The sequence below is a fragment of the Amblyomma mixtum genome, chromosome 5 (assembly GCF_055824585.1).
Source record: "Amblyomma mixtum isolate Tamu chromosome 5, ASM5582458v1, whole genome shotgun sequence".
Lineage (NCBI taxonomy): Eukaryota > Metazoa > Arthropoda > Arachnida > Ixodida > Ixodidae > Amblyomma > Amblyomma mixtum.
Window position 1 is genome coordinate 194,060,463 of NC_143016.1, and position 21,312 is coordinate 194,081,774.

The 21,312-nt window shown below is 46.8% G+C and overlaps 1 protein-coding gene across 6 annotated transcripts in view; it reads right to left on the reverse strand.

Annotated features, from left to right (window-relative positions):
* Window positions 1-1,125: 1,125 nt before the first annotated feature.
* Lrch (Leucine-rich-repeats and calponin homology domain protein) overlaps window positions 1,126-21,312 on the reverse strand; it is an 89,153-nt gene continuing 68,966 nt past the window's right edge. For 3 of the 6 annotated variants that reach the window (XM_089546577.1, XM_089546576.1, XM_089546575.1), the window contains one exon: window positions 14,812-20,382. In XM_089546577.1, the coding sequence (XP_089402703.1) occupies window positions 20,116-20,382 (267 nt within the window). In that variant the 3' untranslated portion in view covers window positions 14,812-20,115. Of the gene's footprint in view, window positions 4,849-14,811; window positions 20,383-21,312 lie in introns of those variants that run through there. The other 3 variants (XM_089546580.1, XM_089546578.1, XM_089546579.1) reach the window with 2 other exon arrangements.

Consider the following 21,312-nt stretch of genomic DNA (forward strand, 5'->3'; position numbering starts at 1 on the left):
CGGTCTATAGGAAGCCTACGCACACAGGTCGCTACCTCAATTTTATGTCTTGTCATCCGGCCGGCCACAAGACGTCAGTGGTATCATCTTTAAACACCGTACGCATCTGCTATGCATCTGCGTACGCATGCCGTACGCATCTGCTCAGATGACAACTCATTAAACAGAGAACTGAAGACGGTCCACCGTGAGCTGACTTGCGATGGCTATCCTAGTTGCTTTATCTGCAAAATTGAAAAGCGGATATTGAAGCCGGAAACACAGACCGACAAGACGTTCCAGGCACGCGCAGCCATTTCTTACGTGCGGGGAATCAGCGAGGCACTATCGTGCGTATTTTCAAAATAAGCGCCTGCGCATTGCCCACATCCCGACCAGCAAGCTCCATAACCAGCTCGTGAACGTGAAAGAATGACAGCAGATTGAAGAGTATCCAGGCGTCATATACCAGGTGCCATGTGCTGACTGCCCCCAGGTGTATATTGAGACGGGAAAGTTCACAAGACGGCTCAATGAACACAAACGTGACGTAAGAAATAATAATCACGCGACTAACGCCATTGCACAGCATGTGCAAGAACATGGTCACGCGATTGACTGGGACCACGCCACTGTCGTCGCGAAGGAAAGGAACGTGTCATCTCGGCGGCTGCTGGAATCTCTAATCATCCAGTCGACACCAGCTGGGATGAACCGGATGCAAGGAAATATGCCACCAATCTACGCACGCTCGTTACGTATATAAGTCACGGCGCTTCCCGTCCCGCTCAGTGATCAAGGAACCCGTACGAGGTTCCGAAACGTCTCAGAAATTTCTTGACTTGGTCAGTGACCGTATTCTTTTTCCTTTAATCCAGGGACAGTAGCGTTCCCACATGCAAGCACTCATTGAGCGTCTCTGCTGAATTTCTTTTCCTCGGAGCACAGATCTTTTGAATAGACTTGACGGACCACTATGAGTTATGCGTACTGATTTAACGCTTTAGTCAATCGCCGAGTCATATATTTTGATCTTGTTGTTTTATTCATTTTGTTGATTTCCCCATTATTGTATTTAAGTATACTTACTCCTCCCACAGTGTCTTGCAATGCAAGTGAGCGGTATATGTAAATAAATTACATAAATAATAAATAAAAAACAGTTTATTCAAAAAGACATTCCATGGTCTTATATGCACTTTGGTGACTTCCGCGCAAAACTTCCTCCATTATCATGAATTTGTTCACCGCTGACTAAATGCTAAACAGAATGTTCATACGCAACCATAACCTCCAAAAGCTTGTTACGGTGGAGCAATTGCCGGCAGAATCAGCAAGGCTAATCCCACCTGTAGCATACAACACCTCAACTCAACTAAGAGCTTCTTGCATGACGAACACAATTCTCATTTCAATGTATGCCGCCATCTAAGCAAAATTAAAACCACGTATTTCGAAGAGGTGCCAAGTGTGTGCTTTAGGCAAACAGGTGGTTAAGCTTCCTTTTTGTGCTCCTTCTAAATGAACGCAAAGATGCTGCTGTTATCTAAGAACACTGACAGCAAATGCACAACTCAAGGTACAGACACAGAAGTCCGTTCACAGTTGACAGCAGGCATTAAGAAATGCACAACACTCACCGGAGCTCATTTTTGTTCACAGAGACAGCACAAACATGTTGACACTCGACAGAGTGAGGATTGGCTAGGGGACCAACGACAATGCAGAATCCAGGGCAGTAATCGCAGGTGTACTCACAAGTGGGCATTTGTAAGTTACTATGAGCAACCTTTGTGGCACTCCCGTTGTAAATGTGAGGAGAGTGCCTATGATGCAGTTCTGTACTCTACAAACAAAATGGACATTTGTACAATAACACTTAAGGAGTGCTGAGAACATTTTTGCCGCTATAAGATTAAGTACATAGGCGCACAGCTCTGTGCATGCTGGCACACATGCATTTCAAGAGTGACACCGAGTGGACCGGTCATAAACATGCTACAGATGAATTCACAGTATGCTATGAAGCTCGGCTCACAGCGTGCTTAAGCACCCTTACTCCAGCAGTGGCAGGCAAGTTCGAGATCGGCATTAGAACGCGGTTTAAAAACACCCATCTGCAATGTTGCATTGATACGATCAGGAAACAGAGTGATGGCAGTGTCATCTGTTGTCGTTCCTCCAGGACATGTGTGATCCAGTCATTTCTCAATTCAGCACCATCAGCTGACTGAAAGTTCTCCACATGAGCTCTGGGTCGCATGAAAGGCGCCAGTGTCATATCAGCATTTATGCAAACAATTTGAAATTAAATTTTAAGCATGCGCGAACCAAGGCACGACCCTTTCAGACTATATTTTCAGCTGGCAATGCTTTACCCAAATCCACACAGCAAGCATGGTACCAGTACAAGTCTTTGCGATGAAAGATGTGTAGACCATAAGCAACATTCTGTTACAGTAGTTTGCTGCAGAATACCTGCCAGAACACTTTGCTGGTTAAAAAGATTAAGTACACAAGCACACAGCAGTGTGTGGGCTGACGCACGTGTTTCATGAGTGACAAAGCTCATGGCCCAGTTAACGAGAACATGCAAGCCATACGAGTTCTCACAAATGCTGCTTCATTATGCATGTACTGCGTTTGTTCAAATGTAGGCTAGCAATAAATGCAGATCAACCCGCAAAATTAGGCACCATGCGAGAGCAAAAAAATGCTTCACTACTGGTCAACCCCTAACCCTAAGGACAGTCTGCAAAAGACTGGCTGTCTCTTTGGCATATTACAAACACTTTCTAAATGACTGGCATTTTTGGGAAAACCGCAGGATGGGCAGTAATGTAACAAGGAGAAGTATCATCAACAGTGCACTGGAGGAGACACAAGAATGTGCCACCATTTCCATGGCACATTCTTGACGTGTTCTGCAGTAGAACTGAGGATTGGGCGAGTTGGTGGTGATCCATCGTAAAAAAAAAACCAGCGCTTACGAACACGGACAGAGGACAAGGTGAAACACACTGACGGCAGAGGACAAGGTGAAACAGACTGACGGCGCCGTCAGTGTGTTTCACCTTGTCCTCGGTCCGTGTTCTTAGCGCTGGTTTTTGTACGATTGACGTGTTCCACTGGAAGATGATGCAACGGCTGAAGGTCAGCATCTGTCCTTACAGCTTCCCTCATATTATAATAATGTTTGAGCCCACCAATCTATTCTGTGTGCTTAGATACCCAGACATGGGCTGAAATAGCTCCCCCGAGTCAATTAGTACTGCAACATCATCAGCCAGTTGAAGGTTAAGACGGTGTTCTTCATTAACGCTCCAGCGTTCCCAAATCCAGTCTGCATGGCCTCGATGGCCGAAGGTTGTGATTTCCCAACTACAATAACGGTGTATTTTGCCACGGCTGCACTGGACCTCAGGAAAGTGAGAGTGGCAAAATACCGGACATGAAAGAAGCAGGTGGCACTTTTACATGAACACCCGAAGTAATCATCATTCACAGACACCCCTTTGGGCCCAAGCAGTGCTAGAGCACACACAAACCATGCCAGCATTCGGATAGCACAGAACTTGCCTGTCACTTCCTATGCTCTGTTTCATACATAGCAGGCAACGCTGCCAAAGCTAGCGCACCTGCTCGTGCAAGCTAAGTCCACACACAAAAAGTAGTTTGCCATACAACCAAAGCGAACACAAGCATATTTCGTAGCAACAAATCTTAAGTGCCGTGACTGGCCCCTCCTGGACTTCCGTTTTACCTTTAGCCACATTTTCATCTTGTGACTTGTCGAGATTTCAAGAAGCAAAAAGTACACGTGGCGGTATGATACTCGGTTGGTAGGGCGAATTGTTTCTACTAAATCCACGGCCAAAAAGTAGTTCACACTTCGTGAAAATTATGGCCAGAGAACCCGAACACTGAGCACCTCACAGCTTTGACCGTGATTTTCAATGCTACTACATCGTTTTATACCGCTCTTTGTATTCGTCCAAACAATGACCGGAGTTTCGAGAAGAACGAATGATACGTGGCGGAGTAATATGGTTTTGCAGACGCACTACTTCTGTAACCTCCACAGCATTGCCTGCTAAGTATGAAATAGAGTATAGCTTTCCTCGACAAGTGGAAGGCAAAGTGAAGAGGTCAGTGTAAGAATGAAGTCCGGTGTCTGGTGACGAGGAGAGTTCGTGGCTGCAAAAATGTACTTTGTAAAGATGACTGTGATTATGGGGATTCCTTGATTGCTCATGGCTGGAGCTTGATCCCCTTTGTTCTGAGAAAGAAAGCTTGACCTTTGCTTGAAAGAAACACCCCACCAATACCACACCAATACACCTAGCCCAATGTGTTAACAACACATGACCTGTGTAGAGGGGTCAAATTTCTGTCAGGGCGGTGAACATGCCAGGGTGTCTCTGGTTCTATGAGGCACTCCCCTAGGCAGCTTGAGTCAGCCAAATTCACTTTGCCTGCATTTTACCAGGCTATACCAAGATACAGGGAGCTTATTTTGGTGCCCGCAGCATAAGCAAAGGTAGTGTGACTGCAACAGGCAGCTATCACACGACTGCACGGGCTTTGCCCACGCTAGATGCGATTCAAAACTTTGGAGAGAACTCGGATGTGGCCGCACAGCTTCCGGTCATCACAGCGCATGCCCAGCTGCTGTCGATGGCCACTGTTGTGCGTGGTGGTGCCACAAGAGTGGCACAGGAGATGCAGCACCCACAGTCCGGTGCTACCACTTCACGACTAGACAAGGGGTCAGTGCTTGTGGGCGGCTCGGAAGAGCTCCTGCACTGTGATCGCCACCCGCACCAGGCCTCGTTCTTCGAGCACATCCTGAGCCGAGCAGGTGGCCTCCTGCGGGGGGGGGGGGGGGGGGGGGGGTCATTCAACAGTCAGCCTTTACGTGCAGCTTCCAAGCCAACAGGCACTGAAACTTTCTTGGATGTCTTAAATGTCCACACTACGTCCAATGCCCACTGGGAAGGTGCTAGCTTAACATAAACCATGCATCTGTACAGCAGCCGGCTCTCAGTCTTCCCTGCCCATCCCTTCCTTCATGACGTGTGCATAAGAGAGCATGCAGATACACAGGCCCCTCGAAAAATGCCCAAATTCAATCAGTAATGCATAGTGAAATAGCTCTGCTTGTCATAAGCAACTACAGTGTGGCCAGTCTTAAAATAATGTGCATAAAGTAAAGGTGGGCGTTAAGAAATGCATGGGAATAGGGGCTCAGAAACCCTGGAGCAGCTGTCTGAATCTACAAAGAAGCAAGACATCCATCGCAGCCCAATGAGAACTCAGTCTGAATACAAATCACCCGCTGACACAAGCTCTCGTTCTGTGGAGCAAGAAAATTGGCTCTGGATCACCGATTGGGATACACCATTAGCTTTCATGGAACTGAGTTTGACGTATCCCTTTCATACTACAATGCACGGAATCAAATTTTTGCAGGAGTGACACTTTCTGGTGTTCCCTCTGCAGGTTCAACTTTGAAAACAGTGGTTGTGGTCAGAATGCAGCAAATGCTGAAGACGACAAACAATGCGCGATAACACAACATGCACACAGGCTTCAAAAAAAAGATACTCAAGACTAATTATAAATGGATTACCACTTTCTAGTCACAAAAACATTCCCACTGAAAACAGGCCTCTCAAAAAATGAGAAAGGGGCAAAAAATGAAGCACAGGTATTGTCACTGCAGGCTGTTTGTGTGCCCAAACTGTGGTGATGCTATCGAAGGATTCTTGCTCCACAGGTAGAAAAATCAAGGGCTACAAAGCTAAACAGTTGGGTTACTTTCATTTCACAACCGCTCGTGCATTTTTATCACCGAATGTAGAATATGTGGAAAAACACCAAATGTGTAAAATGCAATAAAGCAAACCAATTTGTGACCCCCCGACGTCATGGTCAATGTCACAAGTTTGAATCAAGATGATGGAAGAAGTATTACAACTTCAATACCAAATTTTTAAGCACTGACAGTGTGTTTGCTTACCAGAGAAGTCGCAACAGGGTCACAGCTGTCAGATTTTACCGAGAACAAAAGCTTGATGAAGTTGTCTTCAATTGCACTAGTCTTTTTGAATGAGAAAGGGCTGATGCTACCAACTTGCAAAGTCATGGGCATGAACTATGGTGCTCTGCTCCACCTGTTAGCGACATTTGCAATGGCAACTGAAATGCCCCCGCACTCTGTGCTGTGAGCACAAGGTACTACAGTGTTTTGATACATTAGGAAGCAAAAGTGTTTCTTGCACACAATTCAAACAGCATTTGCAAGGCACCAAAAGAAAGGCCTTCATCCAGACAAAAAGCACCACTGACTTTGAGAAGTACTGTACATCTATCTGTTCATGCTTACAGGTGCTTCGTGATGCTTGGTCAAATTAAAGAAGTTAGAGCTTTCTCTAGGTTCTGCCCCCATTACTGGCCTCTTCTTGACATGTTTGTCTAATCATTTTGACAATTTAGTCACAATTTTTATCACTGTTCACAGCTGCAGTGTATTTAATTCATCCAATCCTACATAGTGTCAAAATGTGTAAACACAGTTAACGTGTAATCAATAAGTAATCACCGTTTTTCTTCTTGTGCACATATCGCTGACAGGTTGTTACCTGTGGTAGTGTTTATCAGCAGGTGACAAAAGATGCCCAACGTCAGGTGCGTGTCGCTTGACTACCCACAGCAAGGGAACCCCGCAATTTTAGTTCCCTTCTGCAGGCAAATCGTGCTTCGAAACTTTTGTGGATGTTTCAATATCAACGCATTTCTTGTATGCGTCTGCATCTTTCACATGTACTTTTTCCCATTCAACTCGTAGGTTCTACACAGTGCTGCTGGGCTGTGGCACTGCATGGCAGCGCATGGACACCAGCCGCTATTTTGTGCAGCGCAGAGAAGACAAACTCTGCGACCTCTAGGGATTACTACTAGGGCCCCACTGGAGAGGCCACAGTTTTATGAAACAGCTTGTGCAAAAAACTGCACACTTTTCCACTTCCTCATCTAACCTAGCCAAGCCAATTCAACTCAAGCTGGCCGAGGCTAGCTTAACTAGCCCAAGGTAGGTAATGTATACTCACAAATTATTCACCTCGTCTTGTTACGTTTTCAGACCACTCAAGCAAGTAGAAAGCAAGCAATGTGTTGAAGCACGTTTGCAGGAGTGAAACTTTCATTGAAGTGAGTGCAGCTTGTAGACTGCATGTGAACGAAAAGAAAATTTGCACTGAAGATTTACTGCTTCAACGAAACTGCATTCAGTTCAACCTGTTCAGGGAAACTGCCTTCAATGTGCAACATACCGTCCGGGCGACAGCACATCAGCCAGCAAGCGCGAATGGCCAAGGTCGTTCTTAAAGCGAAAGCTTTCCGGGCCTAGCAGGAGCAAAGGTCACCGGGAGGCCACATTTGACCTTCACACGAAGGAGCAGTGGGGGTGTGTGTCGCGCGACTAATCACGTGGTTCGCTGCAGCAGACCATCGTCTTGCCAACTGTGGTCACGTGACTAGCCACATGACTCCGTTCACTTGAAAAGGTGAAGGCGCCGCTCTTGCGTGCACGCTTGCCAGTTTCTCGCTACAAATGGAGCGAGTCAGTTGGAGCTGACGTCTTCTCAGAGAAGCCGGGCTGAGTCTGATCATCCGACTGACACTGCCAGCCATGCGAAGGATTTAGCGAAAAGAAGGGAGTGTAGAGACCGAAGAAGAGTGGGAGCATCGCCTGGCTCAGCGGCGATCGAAAGACAACAACGAAGAGCCATGTGGATTCTAGGCAGCCGACTGATGCGAGTTCTGAGCATTGATCCGTGTTTGTAGCAGTTAAGCCAAGAAAGGAGCAATAAATGTTGATAACCTTAGTCTATGTCTGTGTCTAAACAGCAGTTAATCAAGCATAACCACAGCATAATAAATCTTTAGCTTGTATATGATTACCTTCGCTACTAGGGCTCAATTAATTTGAGCCATTTCTCATGCCATTCGAAAACTGCCCACTTGCGGGAGGGCGCAAAGCGACTTTAATCAAATTGTGACACTCCGTGTAACACATACCATGTGACATTCTCTGCCCTGCCTGCGCTGCAGCAGCGAAGTGAAAAGGAGCACTGCAGTGGGGGCGGGGCTGAGATTGTCGTGTGGTGCGTGCATCATGGACTGTTGCGATTTGATTTACATCACTTTGCGCCCTCCCCGAAGTGTGTGGTTTTCGAATGGCGCAATGGTCCCATTTATGGTCCAAATTAGTTGAGCCACAGCAGTGATGGTTGGTTGGTTTATGGGGTTTAACGTCCCAAAGCGACTAAGGCTATGAGAGACGCCGTAGTGGAGGGCTCCGGAAATTTCGACCACCTGGGGTTCTTCAAAGTGCACTGACATCGCACAGCACACGGGCCTCGAATTTCTCCTCCAAAGAAATTCCAGCCGCCGCGGCCGGGATCGAACCCGCGTCTTTCGGGCCAGCAGCCGAGCACCATAGCCACTGAGCCACCGCGGCGGCCCACAGCGGTGAAGCTAATCACATTTTTGAAATTCTAAAAATTGATATGTCTATTACTAATAACCGTCTACAAATCTCTAACTGCAATCAGGTGCCTATTGGTGATAGTTAAAAAGTCAACTATTAGAATTTAGTTAATCATTTACTAATTACCATAATTCGGCTGTTTTCTGTGTGCCGCAAAAAGCTTCTTTTTATGTCAAAAGCCCTATTTTAAAAAATTCGCCGCCAGTCTCCATAAAACACCCAGTGCAAGCGGTGTGTGTGTCCAGGTTTTATGGGAGGAGACATCCAAGTCACGATCTATTCCTGTTTAATTTCAGTGCTTGAAAACGCAGCCTTTTGGGACAAAAGACAACCATTATACACCCTGGTGCAGTTGCTTGGTGTCGGGTGTGTTTGACCAATGTGTTACCAGTGTGTTACTTGTGTAGAACATACAAAGTGAGGAGTCAGCAACTTTCACTGCTGCTTCTGCAGGTGAACAACACTGCCAGTTCTCCTGAGCGCAAGTCACCTGCAGCACAATTCTGGCACCATGTTGCTGTGCGACCCCTGTGAGTGGCACATGACTCTCAAGACAGCCAAAGAAGTTGTGTCTTTTCCTTTATTCGTTGATAAAAATCGATGTTAATGAGCAAAGCTCTGCAGCAATGTTCGAGCTTCTGCTCTACTCTTTCAGCATATGCAAGCATAGCACTGCACGCAAAAATGGTGCAGACATGGACTCCCGGCTAATACGTAATAGTAAAGGGAAGCATCGAACCGGTATCACTGACAAAATCGTCAGCAGGAACACAGGGGCACTTCAAGGCCAAGCCCCACATTGGGTGGTGGCCAACACCCTGGCTGCACCAAACAATACATAAATGCAAAAAATGCCGCAGCCACAAAATCACAACTGCTAGCTGTATGCTGAAAGCCCTCTCTTTCATTGGCAGCGATCGGCACTTCACATGATACAGGCCCCCCGAAGAGAGCGCCGGTCGCTGAAGAACAGGCCAGGAGAGCTGAATTGAACTAAATGCAGTGTTTACACAAATTTCAACATAAACGATGTACTCTCTTCCCAGGACATTGTAGCAGCCCCACAGAGGTCAATTTAGGATCAAAACCGCACTGGCCCCCATTTCTCCGATGAAGAAAGTTAAAAAAATAAAATGCACTGCACAAATACTACCTCCGAGAGTTGCCAACAGTAATCTGCCCCAGCAACATCACATATAGTCTCATCTTCAAAAAATACCAAATCCTCAAAATGCTGTGTTACCGCACTTACTGACACATTTCTCGAACCACGGTTGCTGCACAGCAGCCACAGACATGCATACCTTGCACAACAGCTCAGCGCAAATCCTCATTCGCACAGTGAAACAACCCACACGCAAGACAGCCATCCCCAGCTTCAATAAATCATTGGACCTTCAATGAAATGATTCTGGCTTACAAGACCAATTTCATGTGAGCACCCATAGGGTGCCTCTAACTTTATAAGACATTCAGAAGTTACTTTAATTGACCAATTTTCAGTTACACAACCATTTTACACTTTACAGGATATTGATATTTTCCCATCCCTATTAACCAGGTCCCGTAGGCAGTTGAAAGCTAAAAGCTGAGAGCTTGGCTTAAAGGGCTCTTAACAAGATCTATGTGTTGGAAGCCTACATCAGGCTGTAGGCACACACCTGTTATTCCTGGCATCAGCCGTCGCACAAATGACGACAATGCTGCACACTGCAGCACCTGATGTCTTTTGGGTTTTGGGGAACAGCAGAACACCACCTAACGTGGAATCTCAAGGCACACGATCAGTGTGCCACCAAGAATACAGAAGTGGCCACTGAAGCAGCACTGATGCTCACCTGACACGGCTGCAGTGTCTGGCACACGAAGCCAGTTCTGCTTACACAAAGTTCACTGGGATCTGTCTTTGAAACACTGCTGCCGCACAAGATGCGTGCAAGCTGAAGGACTAGAAAATCAGTTACAGCAAACCACCAGCAGCCAATACCTCGGCCAGCACACAAATGCTGCCTAGGGACAACAAAGCACCCTGACTAGCAACAGTTCTGCTACTGTGTCCAGCGACAATCAGAGAAGCACAGTGTACTCCACAACACATTGGACAATGCAATATCTATTTTTCCAACACACAAAAAGGGTGGTTGTGAGCTAGATGCCAGTTTCCCCAGCTGCTCCTTCTGAATGCTAACTTTGAGAAGACCATTCACGTGAGCAAGTAACAGAGAAATGAGACTAAAGCGTATCCACAACGAAAGGTAAGCTCATGATCAGTGTGGGCAGACCATTTCTGCAAATAAGCTCCTACAGCCACTCAAGTGCCAGCACAAGAGCAAAGCACCCTGGAAGCATAAACTGGTAACAACACAGAGACAAGGACGGACTAAGGTGCAACGAAAATGACATCAGTGGGCACCAAATTCTCCAAATGCATAGTTGAAATGCTCCGCGGGAACACGGGAGTCTTTCCGTGTGTATGTGTATGACAAAAAACCAACCAAACAGAAAACAGCAAAATCCGGCACACGAAAAAGTACTCAATGAAAAGCCATTCCTGGGTGCCACATCCTTATCTTACAGTTGCAGAGTCAGTATGCCAACATAATTCTCGGTCGCTCTTTTAATATACACAGCCACAAATAATACTTTTCCAGTACTCTAAATGGTATTAAACACACTCTGCTGTTAAACTTAAGGAAGTGGTTTCTGTAAGTGGTTTGCCCTTTTGTTGCATTGAAGCATCTTCCAGCACACCATGCACCCAGGACTACATGCTATCTCACAGGCATTGCGAGCATAACAACCTGTGTGGCAAGTCTCATGTTTATTCCAGTAAATTAAACATTTGTTTCCAGGCAACACTTTCACAACAGGAAGGTATAACACACTTCAAGGCTTTCTTTTCTTCTTTTTAGCCAATGAAACTCTTGAAAGCATGCTTTCCGACCGACTGCTGATATTCCATCAGGGCAGCCTGCATTTTTGACATATGAAATCTTTTCGACACTAATACCCTGCCAGGGCACATAGTAGCCACAGCTCTCTAGATTAACTAAAGCGGATGCTGTATTCTGCATAGAGAAGACACATCCTTTTGTAAACTGAGCTTAATATGAACCCTATCAAATAACTGGATGTTGTTAGCAGCTCGCACATAAACTAACCTGTAGAGATGTTAATGCTATCGGAAACTCCCCTGCCATGGTTGGTTGCCTGTGCATTACAAACTGGCTACCGTATTTACTCGTGTAATGAATAAACTCGCATAACGAACCCACACCCCACATTTGTCAATGAGAATGTATTTTTTTTTACAGCGCTTAAACAATGCACACCTGACCATCGGGACTGGTGTTCAGCATGCTCGCTTGAACTCGCCGCAATTGTCTGCTGCTGCCAAATATCGCGAAACTGTCGAATCAAGCTGCGATACAGTAAACACCTCTTGAAGTAAACGATGCTAAACATCAGCCACACATGAATGCGAGTGACGCGGGGATGCAACTTATCGACCGTGAAGTTTTGTTGATGACGGGTGGACGGGCGGGCAGGAGGAAGAGCGGGCAAAAGGGTGGGCGGACAGACAGATGTATAATACAGTTTAACCTGGATGGAACGAACCTCCGTACAGCGAATTCCTCGACATTACGAAGCTTCTCATTACCTGAGACCTCCATGTAACGAAGAAGAGTTGTGGTGGTTCACCTCTCCTCTAGCTCAGCCGTGGTGCTCCCGCCACCCTCACCCTCCCAATCCATTTCCATTCCTCTACTGCGGGGATGGCTCCAGGCTGCAAAGGGTGGGGGAGTAACAGTGGCCAGCTATGGCCGCCTCGCATACGGAGTGCCACGACGCGCCCAGTGTCTCTCTATGCCGCACGTGAGGCCGAATCCAGGCTTTATATGTCAATACCCAAGTTAGACGGCGCTGATGATGCATGCTCTCCAGGCATATCAGCCTGACTACACCCACTGCAGGGCAAAGGCCTCTCCCATGTCTCTCCAATCAACCCTGTCCTCTGCCAGCTGCAGTCACTGTATTCCCGCAAACTTCTTAATCTCATCCACCCAACTAACTTTCTGCCGCCCCTTGCTACACTTGCCTTCTCTTGGGATCCACTCAGTTACCTTAAGGACCAGCCTTCGCATTACATGCCCTGCCCAAGTCCAAACCCAAACCTGATGACGCATCGTCGGGGGTCTCTTACTGCAAACAGACCCCAAGAGTCGCGCTATCAGCGTGATTGTGAAACGTTTCTCTGCGTTTCTGACTTCGAGTCAAGGGTATTTACTACAAACATTTTCAGGGTGATTCAGCCTACACTTATTTATTGTGGTTGCCATACTGCGTTGTCATTTGGAGTCTTCTCACGAAAACTGCACGTAACAAAATCTTGGGACTCTTCAATTTTGTTATAACCAGGTTTAGCTGCATGAAGTTTCAACTCTTGCCAAAAGAACCTGCCAAAACTTTTTTTCATGTGTAATGAACCCCCACCCAAAAAGATGTCAACTTTTCTAAAAACCAAACCAAACAAGTGGATTCAATAAGCTAGTAAATATGGTATATATCCTTGTCAGGAAGCCCAGCTTGAACATGTCAGTTAAAAAAAGAAAACATGAGGTCCAAAAAAAAAATTCAAGCTATGGCAGAGCCATGGTCGTTCAATGCATTGGAGGTCAAGAAATTTCAATGTAATGAATGGTGCTTGTCAGCTGCTTGGCATCCACTGCATTATTCACGTGCAGTTCTAGAGCTCCAACCTTAAGTTATTTGTTGCAGCGCAAGGCAGCTTTGGCCAAACAGTGCCAAGGCGCCAAGTTTCAGTGCATAAGTTCACTGCAAAAGAAGTGTGTGAGCAAGTGCAAAGTGCCTATGCTGTGTCAAATGGTGCATGCGAACGACTGCCTCAACTTGTGTCATGGGTTTCTGTTACGTGCATTGGGGCAATGAAGATTGAACTGCTCGAGCACTGAAAGCAAGTTATTCCTCTAAAAGGGCTTGCTGGCTTTTTTTTTTTTCCTTCACACACCATGCACGTGCAAAAACGATTCTCATACCACACACTTCCCCGGGCATGACGTGTGTTTTGTGAACAGGCGTGCCACATCCGTGCAACAAGGACTGTCAAGTCTGAAAGCTGATGCTGCGTGAAGGAGAGCGTATGCAGGTGACAAACGAGCTTGTTACTTGGAAGCTATTATCACAATGCGAATAAATTCATAGTGTGCAAGATTCTGAGTCCGCAAACGCGCTAGAAATGCTAGACTGGTTTAATCTCTTCCCACAAATAGTAGCAAGTGACACAGGCTTAAATATGTCCCACATTTAATGTTGCCCAGCTGCAGCATTAACAGCACCACAGAAACAAAAAGAGGCACTTAGTCATTTAAATGATGTAGCAACAACTACCAAAGCGTACCGTTTGCAAGCTCAAAACATGAGTGAATGGAAGTAACCGTAGCCATGTGAGTGCATATACGCTGTGCTGTCAAAATGCTTGACATCATGGTCCCGCACAGAGGAGCAAGCAAGCACAATGCCATAGTTGCTGCTGTGGGTCCTCACTGGTGCACTTGATTAAGACAGTGCTCCTGCCGGTGCAGAGTGTCCAGCAGTAAAGGCGCTGAAGGTCTCTGGTAATGGCAAGGCTTCATTAAGTATCTCGTCGTCTCCAAAGAACGGAGGCAAGCAATAAGTACAGCAAAAAAAGGGCTTAAGTGCCATCTGGCAATGTAACTTGTCACGTGCTAATTCATCACTGCATGCTTAAAAGTGCAGTGAAGAGGAATCTGAACTCGTCTTTTTGCCGCGGGAACTCAAGCTACACGTTCCGAGCAATCTTATAAACTACGATTTATTGCCCTGTGTCGCCAGTTTCCCCAATTAAATCGAATTAACATCCGGATCCCGCCTTTATTTTTTTTTATTCTCCGCGTACGGTGGGCAGAGTCAACCAATGCGTGGAGTGCCTTTCAGCCAGCTCCGTGGAGGCTTGGCGCTCTGCCATTGGTGGAGTAATAAGTAGTAATCCGCAGTAGCAAATAGTCAGCCCGTATTCTTATTTCTGCGGGCTTATTTTGCGGCTATATTATCTGCGAATGAAACTACTGAAACCTAAAAAAACAAAATAAAGCGAAAGCAAAGCCTCCACGGAGCTGGTTGAAAGGCACTCCACGCGTTGGTTGACTCTGCCCACTGTACGGGGAGAATGAAAAAATAAAGGCGGGAGCCAGAGGTTAATCCAATTTAATTACGGAAATCGGCCACACAGGGCCATAAATGGAAGTTTCTAAGAATGCTCAGAATGTGTAGATTGAGTTCCCGTGGCAAAAAGACGAGTTCAGATTCCTCTTCACTGCATGCTTTTCATAATGGGTATAGCCTGGCATGTGTCTTCAGAGCAGCAAGGCACACACACAGGTAGGTAGCCAGCCATGGAACCACCTGATCCTGATGCATGTGTGTTGCTGAGCTCACGCAATGAAGAGAGGCGAGACGGCCACTTCCATTTTTGGATCGCAGTAGAGTAAAATAACGCCGCAGATGTGCAGGCAGTCCCACATAATGTGACCAATACCATACGGTGCCTCTGTGGGCTCGTACCCCTTTGATAGGCAGTGGTTGCTGCTTTTGACCTTAACCCCGCCTTCGGTGAGAGCTTCACGAAAAGCAGAAGTATTGAAGGTCACTTGCAAAGCCTAACCGTATGCCTGCTTCTGACACAGAAACTTTGTCAAAGAGCAGAATCCAAGCAGGAATCCAGAAGCTCCAGGAACCTACATACCAGTTCCAATGCTGGCCAAATTCTGAAAGTTAACTTCACTGACTTCCTCGATTTGTTTCCTCAGAGTTCAATGAAGTGTGTCAAGTCCCACTAAATAAAGCAGGGTCTTTCACGTCAACTGAAAAAACGAACCAAAGTGATAGCACCTTGCAATCCTCAAAACTGTGTGCAATACTTGCAGAACTGACTACGACGACTGTGAACGGTCAGTCATTACTCAAGGTGCATTGAGGAATACATTCCGGACAGCTGCTGCAAGGCTTTCTCACAAACGATGGCCATGAATGGAAATGGGCTCGTGTGTCTTTCCAGCAAATTAAGTCTCTTGGCATCCTTTATCAGCATTGCTGAGCGGTTCTCCTAAGACAGCAACACCCTTTTCTGTCAGCAGCCCATGTGTTCTGGCCAAATGGACTAGCCTTAACATGCGATGTGCTTTAGAGCATCACAACAAATCCATCCTCTGCACTGACTTGTAGCTTGTTTCCCAGAAGTATCTTCCCAACTTTTACGAGAGGGGACCCTGGCATGAACCCTGTGACTGCAGCTAAGAAGCCACGTCACCCAACAGCTCGCAAAACAGCACCACCTGGTTTTCACCCTCCCTCACGCTGAGAGGAAGACCCCCTCTGTAGGCTAATCATGCAGGGGGTCCGGCGAACAGCAGACTGGTGCACCCAACAATCGCTGCTCCAATGCTCCAACCTCACAGAACACGCTTGCCCAGTGCCAAGGCACAAGTGAAAAACACTAGCACGCATTACGCAACTATCCTTGCAGGCACATAGAGCTCTGGTAATAAAGGCACACCTGCCACCAATAATGCCCCGCACAAGGAATAGCACAGACATTCGAAATAAAAGCTACATAATGAGGACTAGATAAAACTGAACCAAACTGGTTTTAATAATGATGCAGCTCTGTGCCCCTGAGGCATCATTCACACACAGCTGGTGACTTGCCAGGGAAGCATACACAGCCAGGAATCATCTCAAGGATTAAAAAAATGGCCCTGAAGGGAATGCATGCTTCGAGACTTGGTGCGCGATGCAAAGTGAATAGAGAAAGGAAATGTGCACACACGCAATGCACAGCTGCTCCTGCAGGTGCAGCTTAGAACACCTGCTCAGCTGCCGATGGCTGGCTTCTTATGTACTTCGTGCCTGCTTCCTTTGTTGTAAGTAAATAGCACTGACTCCGTTGCAGTGCCATGGCATTCACATTAGGCACTGAACAGTAATGTACACTGCATGTAAGGACTTTGCCCTCATGCCCAGAGTCATTCCATGAAAAAAAAAAATCCCTGCCCCCTATGAACGTGCTTTTAATCAATGAAATGTGAAAACTCAAAGTATAAAAATGCAAGAATGTAAACTGAAACAGCCTGAACTGAAAACGTACTGAAATAGTGCGATTTCAAAGTACTATCCGATTTCTAATGTTTTCTTAAATGCATTTTTTCTAGACCTTACAAAGGAGAACGGATGCGACAGAAGACACATGACGAACGCTATATTATCTGTTTTCTCCTTGTGCTAAAGAAAATGCAAAAAAAAAGTGCATTTCAGGTCTGCTCACCAGCTGGTCCAATGGAATGTGTCAACTGCTCGACTTTCTAATGTTTTGATTCTGCATTCTGAACAGAGCCTATAAAATGCTGCCTGCCAAACTTGCTCCGGCACAGCTGCTGCTACATACAGTGTGCTCAAATAAAGAGCCACGCCGAATTTCGTCATTTAGTGTTTTCTCAGCACTTGAAAAAATTCTTTTCCGGGTAGAGGCATGTCCACAAACTGATCCAATATTACGTCTCTTCTCTGTGCACCTACAATACTCTCGCATTTTTGGCAACAAAAAAAATTTGCTACTTAATAACGAATGGCTTTAGACAGATATTTAGTTACAGTGCAATAGCTTTGTCCTCGTGCCTCTCATAAGACTGCAAAAGTAGAAATGACCCAGCAAGGAGGCTGACAGAGAGCACAAGTCGCATGCAGCTGCTCGGTGCACCCGAGTGGTGTTCAAAGTGGATCCCAAGAAGTTAACAAGTTTGCACGCAGAAAGGCAACACTGTGCGGGCAATATTAGCTCCTGCTGGCTAGTCCCAGACACATGAATGGAAGTGAAACATGAAGGAGCCAACATAAAACATGAAATTCCAGCCCCAACCGAGTGGCTGAGTCAGTTTTTCAACACAACTGTGCTTTAACCGTGACTACCACTTCAGCGAGCACATGTTAAGAAAACTCTGCCGTAGTAATTTATAGTGACATGTTTTCCATTCCTGTTACATGATGGACATGAACTACATGCAGCTGAATGTTGTCGAAATGATATTGTAGAAACTAGCGAATATGGCAGCAGGTGCCTTAACATTGCTTGGCAGGCCCATTTTCTTCTATATATAGTTACATTTTTTTTTGTGCATCTCAGGCTTTAAAAAACAGGAACACAAGTGTACAACTGATGCACACTGTCAGACAGCAAACAGGAATGTGCACTATAAACAGCTTTCCAGTTGAAGTGCCAGTTTGCACACGGTCACAAAGGGTTCCAGGCTGCCTCACGACCAGCATCCATCACGTGGCACGTCCAAGCAGTGTGCCAAGCTACACGCAACACTCATTGTATACACGTACTGTCGCACCCCGTTTGCATGTTTACATTTTACGCACTGTGTACAGTCAGACTGGAATGAAACTTCAACACTCATATGCCTTACTTTTCTGCTTTGCATCTAGATATTCCTTTACTTTATGAATATATGACCACTCACCCAGAAACATCATCATCATCATCAGCCTGACTACACCCCACTGCAGGGCAAAGGCCTCTCCCATGTCTCTCCAATTAACCCTGTCCTTTGTCAATTGCCACCACTGTATCCCCGCAAACTTCTTAATCTCATCCGCCCACCTAACTTTCTGCCGTCCCCTGCTACGTTTGCCGCCCTCCAGAAACACGAATGAGGCTAGTTGTACACTGCAGCTGTTCGCTTTTCATTCCGGTCTGACTGTAACTGTTACAATGCACTGCAGAGCAACATGGCAGTGCAACATGCGATGTGCCCGAGAACGCAATGAACCCTGCATGTGCGCGCCACCATTTGAGTGAGGAAACCTCCAACCCGAAGCAATGCCTGAACTCTATGGACAGAGATGGGAGCAGGAATGAGAAGGGGCGAGCACGGATCAGAGGCGGCCAGATTTCGGCTCCTGTGCCAGAAGTGGCTCCAGTGCACGCCAATCAGAGGATGCAGCTCCGGCCTGCTCCTGCAGGAAATGCCTTCGAGCAGAGAGCAGTGGCAGCAGCTCTTCTATTCTTAACTGGGAATTTTCCTTACCACACACAGAAACAGTCTTCAATTAGGAGCTTAATTAGCCACAAATCCTCCCTATTCCTATAAGCTGGGAATAAATATTGGATCAAAGGTACCACATGTCCGTGCAATGCCACACACGTCGTTCGAAAAAAAAAAAGGTGGCGATGTTGAGCACAGCGTAGCAGCTCATCAAGCAGACTGAGTCCTTGCTCACCCCTCCTGCCAAGAGTCGAAATTCAGGCACTGAAATTCAGACAGAGAGACAGCAAATGAAAGGCAACGTGGTGTAAGCAAATCACTTCTGAACAAGGATCACTTCACCAGCAGCTGAGATACCATGCATGCGAGAACTGTTAGAGAGACATTACTACCAGCCAAAGAAATAAAACATGCATCTCTTCAAGGGTGAAGGCTGCAACTCTCACAAAATACCTCCTTCAGTTAAGATTTTCACGGGGTACTGCTCAAGTTTGTATAAATATTTCTTCAGATATTCCATTCACTGTACAAGATTTTAACTTCAGTAGCAGCTGATATTTACACATGACAAGAAGCAGAGGATAAAATCTGTCAGCCATCCAATGCCGCTCCTAGAAATTTGTGTTTCTGAAACCACTCTTGCCTCTTATCCCACATGCACATACTCGTGTCATATCACAAAGCTGATTACAATTTTTTTTGCGACTAACAAAGGATGGGGGCAAAGTTCAGCAGGCACTATTCAAGGAGAGTGAAGAAGACCTGACACTATTCCACACAACGAACATTTTAGTTTCCATCATTCTTTCTGAAGAACGCATCAGCAGGAATGAAAGTAGGAGACGCATGGGAAGTCCCCACATCTGCTAGGTATAACTGCAAGGGAACGGTGGCTGAACAACCCCTATAATCAAAAGATTTGCTGCATGGAATGTTGTCTTCAGTGCAAAACTGCCATTTGAATGCCGAGGTATCCATGCATATAAATTCTGTCCATCAGGCCTTCACATCAGTTTGCGTCTGTGCACTGCAAGCCACAGTGATGATTTGCTCCAGCACAGCAACATCATTGAATGCGACCTCCCACCCAGCTACCTCTCCCACCTCAACTAACAGTCCTAGTCCTTGGCATCAGGACATGTAGACTCCGACTGGCCTATCCCCTCGCCAAAGTTCAATCTGATGGATGACAGAGACCTTTCTGGAGAGAAAAATCACCACTTGGCAAATCACCTGGGTCACAGTACAACTGTGCTTCGGCAATAAGGAAGATGTAGCTAAGGCAAGTAGACTGAATAGAAACGATTAGACAATGCTCGATGGATCATGTCACTGCTTGAAGGTCCAAATTACTGACGAAAGTTATCAACGAATGCTCTAGGTGGTGGCAAAAATACACTGGATTACTCGTAAAGCACGCAGCAGCAGTAACAACAGGCATGGCCTTGAGCGCACTCTGTGACGAATGCCTGCCACCAGCTGCCCTGGGCGAGGGGGCTAGGGCCTCCCCGAGAGGCAGGCGTGCAGGTAGAGACTGCAGCAGAGTCCCACGGGGAGCCAGAGGTCGCCGAGGCTCCACTCCTCATCGGGTGGGGGCCATCCGTGGAGCAGCAGCAGGCAGGTTCCCGCCAGTGTGGCCAGGAGCAGACACGCCAGCGAGCGGTCGGCAGCCGCACAGTGGCCGGGCGCCAGAGCTGCCACGGTGGCGGCCACGCGGCCCACGTCTACGCGAAGCACCAAGTCTTCCCAAGCAAACAGGTCCCCCTGCGCCCAGCAAGCAGTGACCGAGGCTCGGCTCCGAAAAGCCCCACACGGAAAGGGCGCAGCGTGCGAGAAGTGCACCCCTAGTGCAGATATCAATCAGAGGTTGGCCTCACTCTCTTCATTTAGGAGACTGCTACTACTACATTGTACGTAGTGCTCTTTCACACACACCCTTCAGGGGCACCTGCACTGCGGCTTGCCATCCCCCAGTACGTTCCACCACACCAGCCTGTATCCAAGACAAAACCTTCGGCAAGACACAGGAGACCCACCCCTTGGCAAGCCTCCCGCATCCAGTCACAGAAAACGCACACCCGAGTCCTGGGGGTGGTGTAGCTTTTTTTGTAGAAAAGCTGATTAACTACAAATTCATCCACAAAATAAGCGATATTGAGGCGGTGACGTGTTAAGCTTTTTTCGAAACCGAAAAGCTGATTACAAGGGCTGTGCATCATGTGCCTGGGACCGGTTCAAAGGGCATTTTCTCAACGATTTTCTGTATGAACTGCAGGCATACTGATGTTTCCACAGATTTTAGCATTCTGCAAGTAACGTGGGTCGAAATGGAGCTGGGTTCACGAGAGAATGAAGCTGCAGCAGCTGCTGTGGAGACAATGTTTTCCCCATGGGCTCACGCAAGGAGCATACTCGTGTTCACACTATCAGTTCTGCGTCTCGTCTTCATAACAGACAGTATAGTGCTCTAGATTACAGGACAGTACGACGACCGCACCACAAATGAACGGGAGTGGGGGTGGCTGCTTTTGAGATGACGGAGCCACCACAACATAGAGGGCGCACCAAGCGATACTTATGCCAGCCGGCCAGACAGCTGTGCGAGCGCGGGTAGCACGAGGTCTGCATTTCTGTTTGCGGGTGCGTTGTATGGAGTTATCTGCGACAGCATGTAACAAATATATCGGTCAGGGG